Genomic DNA, 11772 nt, shown 5'->3' on the forward strand with positions numbered 1-11772 from the left:
GTTGCTGCCGCCTCCATGTCGTGAAGACACTGTATGTTTCCAAATATGGTAAAGGGTGTAACATTTTCGTCACACGCTTGAGGTATTTGGCCAATCAAAACGCACTGGATAGCTGGCTAATCAGAGCACACTGTGCTTTTCAGAACGATGAGCTTTGTAAAAATCGACGCGTTTCAGAAAGGAGGGGCAGAGAGGAGTAACAATAATGTACAGTATGTGGAAAATAATGTGTTTTTTGAACCTTAAACCATTGTAATTCCATTACACCAAATACACAAAATAATGCTATTTTTAGCATTGTCATATGACCCCTTTAATAGCAAATGAAATTATCAAGTACTCTGGTCACAAATGTTCAAAAATACTCTTCAAAATCATCCTGAAAGTTATGTTCTGCTCTAGCTTTTGAAATACTGCCTTTTTCCTGAAACTTGGTATTGTGGTTTTGTGAATATTGTTGGTACCCCTATAACTCTATGATAAATTACTTGTGGTGTCCTTTATTTGTACACTGGATTGGATAAAAGTGTCTGTTAAATGATTCTGTGTAAGTGTAATGCATATTGATAACTGAACTGAGCTTTTTAATGCCATGCCCCACCCCAAACGATACTTAAATGAGTGACATGTTAGCAGGCTAGTTAAAAAGGTAAAGGTTGCGCGAAAGAATAATCAGATGTTCTCATTCTCTCCTGCTCTTTTTGCTTTATTCAGGCTGGCTGGAGGGGGAGGCCCACCATCAAGCCCAAAACTAGGCTATGGAACCGGTAGTGATCGAGGGCCAGGTGGTGACTTTGGCATGGGCGGCATTCAAGCAAGTGGAAGCCCTTACAAAAAGCTAGTCCATGATGGACCTAGGCATTCTCAGACTTCTTCTACACATCAATCTCAAATTCAAAGTTCATCAGGGGGCATGGGACCCACCCAAAGCCCTGGACAACATGCCTCCAGACGCAACCTCCAGGTGGACTTCAGCAGCAGCAGTGGTCGAACAGGCTGGTCACCGTCAGTGTCTCCCGACAGAGCCAGTGCTCCAACTTCACCATACTCAGTACCCCAGATTGCACCGATGCCTAGCAGTAAGCTCTGTCCTGTTTGCAATACTACAGAGCTGACAAATGTTGATGGGTCACCAAACTTCAACAAGTGTACACAGTGCCACACTACAGTGTGCAACCAGTGCGGCTTCAACCCCAACCCACACCTTGCAGGGGTAAGAATATTGAATAATTTGGGATTCCTACTATATACTTGTTTATTCTTATTGAATATGTTATCATTTATGAAGATTATCTTCTATTAATCTTTTAGTTTAGCATGTATGTTTTCTGTGGCATCCTCCTTTATTATGTTTTTCATACAAATCATTGTCATTTACACTTAAATAAATACAATATGTAAAATAACTTAAATATTAGATGGTGAATGATATAGATGGATAAATCTGAGTTTGAGGTGTTGAGCTGTTTGATCATCATAAGTCTGTAAGAAGTGCCCTGCAAGTCAATCGTACCTGTGGGAGATGCCGCAGGAAGCATTAGATGAAACTATAATGCAAAAGGTCTGCACATTGAGAAGGTAGTGGGAAATGCAGTATTTATTTGAATTCGAAATAGTACATTTTAACATTGTGTATTCACTGTAATTCTTAGACATTTAATGTGTCCTTGGTCAATTTTATTTTTCAAAAACCAAATTTGGAAATAAAAAGTGATTCCAAGCGTTTAAATTGAGTGTATAGCTGTTGCTGAGTAATGCACTTGTATGTGTTTCTTCAACAGGTCAATGAGTGGCTCTGTTTAAACTGCCAGATGCAGCGGGCTTTGGGAATGGACATGACTACACCACGTTCCAAGAGTCAGCAGCATATACATTCTCCTTCTCATCAACCTAAGGCTGACCCCATACCCAAGACCCAACCCTCAGCTCAACCCATGCCGCAGCTACAAACCCAAATACAGACAAAAATTCAGCCTCAGACTCAGACTCAAACCCAAGCTTTCCAGAGACAGATGGGTCCTACTGGACCTAACCAGACTGGACTTCACAGTGGGCCACAAACTGGTCTCCAGACACAAAAAGAACAACTACAAGCAGGAAATACACAATCAGGTTTCCAGTCAGGGTCCAAGGATACCCAGAGACAGCGAGGCGAGGTATTGGGACCAAAAAGTCCCGAAAGGCTGGCCCAAACAGGCCGGATTCCTCATCCAGGGGCAGTGCCTTTACCGGGCTTAGCAAAGGCACAATCACAGTCTGATCTGGGGCGCAGCACTCCAGTACGGTTTGGAGGTCAACCCGATAAGACCCGAAGTGCTGGAAGCTCACCGGCTCATCACCCACCCTCCCATGAGGCTCCTCAAGATGGTTTAACTAAGCTGTTTGGTTTTGGGGCATCTCTTCTAAATCAGGCAAGCACCCTTATTTCTGTTGATCCTCTTCCTGGATCCTCACCGCACCCCTCGCCTGCCCGTAACCAGAGTGCCCAGGGGACAAAGGTGATCTTTAGTGATGCTAATGCTGGAGCTAGTGCTAAAACTACAGCAGGGCCACCCGGCACTGCCAAAACAGGCCCAGGCGGAGTGATATTCCCCAAAGGTCCTGGAGCCCCTCCCCAAAAACAGCCTCTGCAGCAGCAGTCACCAGTGCACCATCAAAAAGGGCTGAAACAACAGCAGTCGCCGGCACACCATCAAACAACACCGCAGCAGCACCAGTCCCCACTAAAGCAGCCTCCACCTCAGCCAGTTAGTCAGAAACCAGATGTTACCTGCCCACTATGCAAGACTGCGTTCAATGTTGGAACAACAGAACCACCAAACTACAGGTCTTGCACCCAGTGTCATACAGAGGTGTGCAATCTTTGTGGATTCAATCCCACACCACATCTGGTGGAGGTAAGGAGCTGCACAGATCTTACTCATATACTGAATGTAATGGACTGACTATTTATATTCCTTTTTTTCTTCTCTCTGAGAAGAACCTATATTTCCTCTCTTAAATTTCACTTAAATCCTGTTTTCTCTCACTTAAAGCCGTTTTTTTTTTTTTGATAAGAACAAAAGGTTTTGATTTTTTTTTTGTAATTATAAGCGCCAACTAAATTCGTTTCAGAAAAATATAATAAATACATTTCATTCCACCTCTTTAAAAAAAAAAAATGGTCAGAAAGGAGCTTTTCCTTTTCTGCTGGCAGTAATGTGTGTAGGCAGCTACCCGATGCCTAAATTTGTGCAATCAGGTTTACCCATCATTTACACTGTAACAATTTATAAGCTCAAAAGGGAATTGTATATAAATAATTACGATTAATTATGATTAATTTACAATTATTTATATTGGCGGACAGTAATAACTGTCGCAGAATTAAATTGCCATCAGCTGATCTGTCCGTCCAGAGAACATTCAGTGTAAGTTCGTATCAACTCTAAGAAAAGGTATTTCCTTGGCCACAGAAAATACTTTCCTATTAATACATTAGAGCATTGTAGCAAGGGTCAAAATCGTAAAGGGACATTAATTTGCAAGGCACAACCAGAAACTCATGTAATTTGTGCACACAACTTTTATTAACTAAACACTAACGCAAACTAGTCTAACAAACAAACAAACAAACATACATACGTACAATCATACATGGGGAAAGGCTAAATGATAGTTGATGGATGAAGCCATCAGGAAAACCAGAGAATGCAGTTGTGGAGAAAGTCATTTAACCACCTGAGTAAAACCATCAGCGCTGTTTATAACGGGGTCTATAACTTATACTAAACCTCTGTTTCGTTTAGTTAAATGTTACACTTGCACTGCCTTTGGTCGGGTCGAGTGTCCGGAATGCAGTCTCAGATGAAAGTCTTAATGGTTTCAAAGTTTTGGACTCCCGATCACATTCTTCCGGGTTGAAGAGAGATGAATTCCAAAAATGTTCTCAGGTAGAAATGTTCTTCCAAGTTTTGAATGGAAAAGAGCTAAGAAAGAGATCATGCTGAGGTCCAAGGAGCTTGGTTGAATGGAAAGACAAGGCCGCAAAGGCCTGGCACAAAAACTTAGAGAGTCAGAAAAAGTTATAGCTCACATCCTTTTAGGATCTAACAAAACCGCAGACTCTTGGGCATCTCTGAAGTGGGAGCTTTATCTGCCATAGAGGTCACACCTCTGGGGAGTCAAATACTCAATGGAGTCCTGGATTTTTGGAGGGAGAGTCTTACGACCCTTTGTCTCTGAACATGGTAATTTGCATAGGTAATTTGCCTGGGTTAATGCACAAACTTCTAAAGATTCTTACGACACTAATATGTTACATAGGTATCGACATGTAATATTCACTCTCAATTAGATCATCCAAAGACGAATTGATAGAGACTAAACATGATGCAGCTAAAGTGATATTAACTAGTGATCTATCATAAGCATGCAGAAAACGGTGTACAATACACAAAAACATATACAAGAACAGTAATAATATACACAATGACCTGAAGATATGTGTGTTCATTCAAAGAAAGGTTTTTCTATGGATTAATTAGAGAAGATTCCATTTCTCTTTCCTAAGGGGCAAAGAAGTGAGTTCCCGCATTCCTTTGAGCAATAAAACAAGTCTTATCAGATGGGTTGCCATGGAACCACTGGTCTGGAGTCGTTGACAGACAACAGCCGCCCCAGTATGTGTATTGTTGGGGGGGGGTCTTTGACCATTTGTTAATCTAATAACTAATTGATTTGTTAAATCAAATGCAAAATTGTGTGTCTGATTAGTCAAAATGCTACAACACCCATTTACACGTCATGTCATTTTACCATGTGAGTCAGTTCACTTTATCAGAGTGGGCACCCCAATTCCAGTTCATGAACTAGACTGGCTACTGCTTAAAGCTACAACTGTGCGTGTATGTGTGTGTGTGCGTGTATGCTTGAGGCTGAGGTCTCATCCAAGCTGATTTCACTGCCTCTGTCCCAGCGAAATTCCTATACTGATTTTGGTGCAGCTCAGGCAGGTGCAGTGCTTTTTTCATTAATGTTCAGAATATGTGCAAAATTTGTGCTGAAAATGACAGCAATAAACGTTATTTATTTCTAAGAACAATAACACTAATTTATCTGGATAAATAGAAAGGGAAAAAAGACCACTAACTAACTTCTATCATTCTGTCATTCTAAAACTGGAGATGAGAGAACAGTGGAGGGATGGATGGATGGAGCAACTCAGGGATTGAAATGGTACTTGTCAAATGAATGGATTTTCAAATTATGATCTTGTGTGCATTCATATTTGTTTCTCTTCATTGGTTGTTATTCCCTACTTTTGTAAGTACAACCCGAATTCCTGAAATGTTGGGACGTTTTTTAAATTTGAATAAAATGAAAACTAAAAGATTTTCAAATCACATCAGCCAATATTTATTTAATATGTTCACATATGACTTCCTTTTTGCATGATAAAAGTTTAGTTGGCATCTGCAGATGGCCGGCGGATTGTGTTTACCGACAGTGGTTTCTGGAAGTATTCCTGGGCCCATTTAGTAATGTCAATGACAGAATCATGCCGATGAGTTATGCAGTGTCATCTGAGGGCCCGAAGACCATGGGCATCCAACAAAGATCTTTGGCCTTGTCCCTTACGCACAGAGATTTATCCAGTTTCTCTGAATCTTTTGATGATGTTATGCACTGTAGATGATGAGATTTGCAAAGCCTTTGCAATTTGACGTTGAGGAACGTTGATTTTAAAGTATTCCACAATCTTTTTACACACTCTTTCACAGATTGGAGAGCCTCTGCCCATCTTTACTTGTGAGAGACTCTGCCTCTCTAAAGCCCGGCTCACACTGTGCGATTTTGGCCACGATTTGTTCGTCTGAGACAAATTTTGAAAATCCTAAAATCCTAAAAGATTCCTATAATCCTAGGCTAAAATCGGTTGTCTAGATTGCTGGTTTGACATGTTCACCGACAGCCGATTAATGGCCGTTGCGATCATTTTTTTCCTCCGATTAAATTCTGGCAGTGTCAGAAGATTTCAGACACTTTCCTCAAGTTTCCTGCAGTGTGACATCTCCTACGACGACCGTCAAACCAAGAACCAATAGGAGCACTGAACTTGATGAAGCAATTAGCGCGACAACTTCAAACCATTCATTATTTGTAAAAACAATACATGTACAAGGTAAAGTTTACTTAACGTTTATTTATTAAGGGGCAGGATGTTTAAACTCGAATAACAAAATTACCTCAAGTTCGCTCTGTAGAACTGGAAGTCCATAAAGTCCTCTTTTGCCCAGCCATGACTTGCTTTTTTTTTTTTTTAACATCAAGGCATGTAATTAATAAAACTAACGCTACACGTTGCTGTTGTTTGCTAGCTACCATTATAGCGAGAGAACGCGGGTCACGTATTGATGACGTAAAACTCCGGACAAGTCTTCTTGAGTACGTCCGTTTTTATCGCGTCTTGACTGTCGTACAGTCTGACATTAAGACAACTGAGATCCTACAGTCTGACATGGGGAACACGTTCGTACAGTGTGACAAGCAACAATCGCAAAAGACTATTAAAAATCGCACAGTGTGAGCCCGGCTTTAGACATTCAATTTCAATTTCAATTTCAATTTAAAATTGATTTATAAAGCACTTTAAATCAACCTTAGTTTACCAAAGTGCTGTACACAGTCACATTGACCCAATCACACAATAGATAAACACATCATCAGAAAAAACATTAAAAGCATGGGAAAAAAGATAGGTCTTTAAGAGACGTTTAAACTCAGTCACTGAAGAAGCTGTTCTGATAGACAAAGGCAAGTTATTGATCACCCCTACATTTCAATCTAGTTCTAGGAACCAAAAGCAGTTAATTAGTCTGTGACCTAAGCGATCTAGCTGGATTGTGTACAACAATCCACTCAGAGAGATATGAAGGAGGTTTGTACACAAATAGCAGAATTTTAAATTGAATACGATAGCTAACCGGTAACAAGTGCAATGAACGCGACTGCCTGTGAGCAAACGAGCAGCCGCATTTTGAACCAGTTGTAAACAATGAATAGCTGCAACAGGCAGCCCATAATATAACGTGTTACAGTAATCGAGTCGCGAAGAAATGAAAGCATGAATTATAATCTCAAAACTCCTCCTACTTAGGAAGGGTTTGACTTTTGCTAATCTTCGTAGATGGTAAAAACTGGCACTCACAGTAGAATTAATTTGTTTATTCAGCTTTAGATCGCTGTCCAGTATGAATCCCAGATCCTTGACCTCAGAAGAGTAATACGGGGAGAGTGAACCCAGATCAACAGTGCTCAGATTGGTTTTCTCATTAGGCCTAAACAGAATAATTTGAGTTTTATTGTCATTCAAATGCAGAAAATTTTTGGTGAGCCATGCTTTCAATTCTTGGAGACAGGCTGTAAGTTGGTGTAAAGCAGACTTGTCATTGTGCTTAAATGGTATGTAAAGCTGAGTATCATCGGCATAGCAATGATATGACACATCGAATTTCCTAAAGATTGAACCAATGGGTAACATGTACAGCGAGAACAATAACGGCGCCAAAGTTGACATCCCTTTTATAGCTAATTATGTTACAGGTATGATGTCAATTAACTTAATTAGTTGCTAGATGTTCTCTCCATTTTTTTGAGACCTGTAACAGGCATCAAATTTGAAATGAGCTCATTTAGTGGATAAATATTTGTTATGTTCTATTGTGAATAAAATATAGGCTCATGTGATTTGAAAGTCTTTTAGTTTTCATTTTATTCAAATTTAAAAAACATCCCAACATTTCCAGAATTCGGGTTGTACCTAATAATAATAAATAAATGTAGTTCCTAAATGTAAAGGCTTATAGGGGAAGTCGTGGCCTAATGGTTAGAGAGTCAGACTTGTAACCTGAAGGTCGTGGGTTCGAGTCCGGCAGGGATTGTTGGTGGGGGGAGTTAAAAACCAGTGCTCTCTCCACCCTCAATACCACGACTGAGGTGCCCTTGAGCACTGAACCCCCAACTGCTCCCTGGGTGCCGCAGCATAAATGGCTGCCCACTGCTCCGGGTGTATGTGTTCACTGCTGTGTGTGTGCCCTTTGGATGGGTTAAATGCAGTGCACGAATTGCGAGTATGGGTCACTATACTTGGCTGTATTCCACTTTCACTAATGTCTGGATACATTTTAGCAACACTGTATTTGTAACACACATACTGGCATTGAATGAGATACGTGTTGTAATGTATTAAAGTAATGTATAAAAACTGTCGTTACAAATATTCATGAGATCATACAATGCATTATTAGGTGCACTACAAGGCATAATTCATGCATTAAATCTACTTTTATAATGCATTATATATAAAGGCTTTAAGTAAAGTGTTACCTACACTCTTAAAAATAAAGGTTCTTTCTTGGCATCAGAAGTCCACAAAAAAGCTTTACCATCCATGGAAACTTTTTCATTCCACAAAAGTTTCTTTACAGTGGAAAAAGGTTCTTTAGATTATTAAAATATTGTTCACACTAAGAAAAAATTGTTCTTTTAAGAACTGTTCACTGAAAGGTTCTTTGGGGAACCAAAACGGGTTCTTCTATGGCATCGCTGTGAAAACCCCCTTTTGGAACCTTTATTTTTAAGAGTGTAATTTTTTCACACCTTCTCAGCATGTCTTATAATGTGTGCCACGCTTGTAAGAGATCACTTGGCAAAAGGAATATTTCTTGTGTACTGGCAGCTGGTCTGCTCAAAAGACATTGAAACTGAATCTGCAGATGCACTCTGTCTCTATCGCATGTGTTAATGGGTAAAAGGAGGGATCCAGGTTTCTTTGTATTTTGTACTCTTTTCTTGAAATCTTGGAAACATATAACTTTCTTAAGATCTGTACCTCATGTAGACCTCAATGTGGAGGATGTGCTTGTAATTGATAAACAGGTTTCTTTTGATGATGTAGTGCCAGCTTCACAAATGAACAAGGCTGCAGTAATTATTATGAACAAAAAAAATTTGGCCAGTCAACTGATTTGAGAATAGGTATAGAAGAGTAATAACGGACATGAAAAGTGCATTTATCTGTTTTTGTTAAATAAATTTTTAGGAGCATAAATCCCAGATGTACTATAAATGGAAACCTTTTAAATCTTGAACTGTATGAAAAAGAATAAACTAACCTTTATAAAAACAGTTACTACAAGCAAACATGCTGAAACAACTGAGTTTACAGACAATAAAGATACAATCTAAATGAGCAAAAATAGATACCCTGAACAATGGAGGAAATCTGTCATGCATTATGTCTGTGAGATTCACTCAATTTCAACAGAGACTGATGATATACCTAAAGTGTCAATTTGTATATTGTTATTCCCTATTTACTTGTTCTATTTTTATTCTTTTATTATCTGTGTTTTGTCTTGTCGCTGTCATTCTGTTGCACTGTGGAAGCTTCTATCTCGAAAACAAATTCCTCGTATGTGTAAACATACCTGGCAATAAAGCTCATTCTGATTCTGATTCTGAATCTGATTCTGATTTTTGAGTGCATCTCGAAATGTATTAAACAGCCAATGGATAGAGTCCCCATGGTTTTCTTTTCTGTTTTTTTTTCTTGATAATCTATTACACTCGGATGTACAATACAGAACACAATATGGAAGAAAAAAAATCTGTTCTTACCTCTGTTTCATTGTGACTTAAATACAATTAATTGCCTAAAGTGTTATCGAAAAACTTTCAGAATAATTTATTCATTCATGTATTCATTCAATATGTTGTTAGCAACATTGTTCTCAATTTTGTTTTTATTATTACTTTTTATATTTGTTACTTTGTGTGTATATATATATATGAAGAGCTCATTTGCAAAACTCCATTTAATTGTTTTTTCAGAAATCACATTTTTTATTGCGCATTCCAAGTAATAACAATCAAACTGCAGTTGGGTTGTTTTGATTAAGTAATAATAACTTAAACAAACACAGGTAATTTACAAGAGTAAAGCTCATTGAAAGTATGCTTGTTTTTTGTTTTTTTACATATTAAAGGTTTGTTTTATAGCAGATAACTCCAACAGTCGTTTTTTGGCTAAAGCAGATAACTCCTCATTTCATCTTTCAAAATTAAACAAAACACTTGTTTAATCTTTGTAATCTCCTCAGATGACAATGTAGATGCCTGACAAACGTTGTTGTTGTGATCATAGACTGTATGGTTGTGGTTACACACATGGAGCTTTTCCCTCACCATTGTTACGTGCTGCTTTTGCAAGATTCAGTGAAACCGTTTCAGCTTTTATTTTCCTTTTTTGCCCTGAAGAAGATATCACAGGTTCAAGAAATCAAGTTCGTCGAAATTATCCATCCTCGATCACTTTTAGTCAGCTTTGAGGAAACTCCTCTCAGCTAGCATGTCTTTTCAAAGTGAAAGTAGCCTTGTCATCTGACCTGAATACAGTGTGCTGATTAGCTAAAATGGACTTATCGGCTTCTGTTTACAAACAGCAAGGGCACTTGTTGGCTTCTGCAGTAAAACGTGAACTCGCGATGCCTTGAAAGTGGACAATACCGGCTTTTTTGACAAAATGTGTTTAGGGTTCAGATCGCGCTATATGTAGAGAATAATGCATGGCATTTTTTTTTAAAGTGGTGTTTATCGGTTTTTCCAAATAAACACTTCACACACACACACACACACACACACACACACACACACACACACACACACACACACACACACACACATGTTGGGTTTCCATGTTTTATGGGGACATCCCATAGGCGTAATGGTTTTTATACTGAACAAACTGTGTGTGCTATTGCCCTACACCAACCCTACACCTAAACTTAGCCCTCACAGGAAACATGCTGCATTTTTAGATTTTCAAAAAACTTTATGCTGTATGATTTATAAGCTTGTTTCCTCATGGGGACCAAAAAATGTCCCCACAAGATTAAGATTTACTGGTATTACTATCCTTGTGGGGACATTTGGTCCCCAGGACGTGATGAATACCAGGTGCACACACACACACACACACACACACACACATAATATATATATATATATATATATATATATATATATATATATATATATATATATATATATATATATACTGTATATACACACACACACATTCCAATTTCATGATTTCTAAGTATTAATAATAATTATTGTAATTATTTATTACATTTATATAGTGCTTTTCTAGGCACTCAAAGCGCTTAAGTATTGAACTTCTCTGTTGTCTTGCAGAAGAAAGAATGGCTCTGTCTGAACTGTCAGACTCAGAGACTGATGTCTGGTGGACTTGACCCTCTTCCAGTTCTACCTTCATCACCCAGCCGTCAACCAATGGGTTCACCTCGGCATCAACAACTTTCCAGCAAACAGCAGCAAGGGCTTCAGACAATGTTATCACAGCAGAAACCTCCTGTTTCTCAACAGAGTGGTTTCTCTTCCCCTATAGCCAGACCAGCAGGCGATATAAAAACTTTTACACAGCCTGCTACAGCTACAACACCTCCTGTGTCTACAACTACTGCATTTGCTGCTGAAGGAGAGAGGAAGGAAACTGCACCCAAACTAGATAAAGGGTCTGACCTTGGCGATAGAGACAATAAACCAACTCAAAAGAGAGGAACAACAGAGTCAATACAGACACATTCTAAAGATGAAAAGAAAGAATTACAGAGTATTACCAAATACTATGAGGTAAGCCATCGGGTCATAGTAATTTACTCATCATTTTGCAAATTATAAATTTATATAAGGGATGCAAGAAATGTT

General features: G+C 38.8%; 1 protein-coding gene across 1 annotated transcript in view; it reads left to right on the top strand.

The window, feature by feature from the left end:
• The window catches only part of LOC306848932 (protein bassoon-like), a 71912-nt gene that overhangs the window by 27217 nt on the left and 32923 nt on the right, over positions 1 to 11772 (top strand). The window contains exons 2-4 of the mRNA XM_079383721.1: positions 715 to 1213; positions 1782 to 2897; positions 11239 to 11697. Coding sequence (XP_079239847.1) covers positions 715 to 1213; positions 1782 to 2897; positions 11239 to 11697 — 2074 coding nt within the window. The remainder of the gene's footprint in view (positions 1 to 714; positions 1214 to 1781; positions 2898 to 11238; positions 11698 to 11772) is intronic.

The sequence above is a fragment of the Barbus barbus genome, assembly GCF_936440315.1.
Source record: "Barbus barbus genome assembly, chromosome: 29".
NCBI lineage: Eukaryota > Metazoa > Chordata > Actinopteri > Cypriniformes > Cyprinidae > Barbus > Barbus barbus.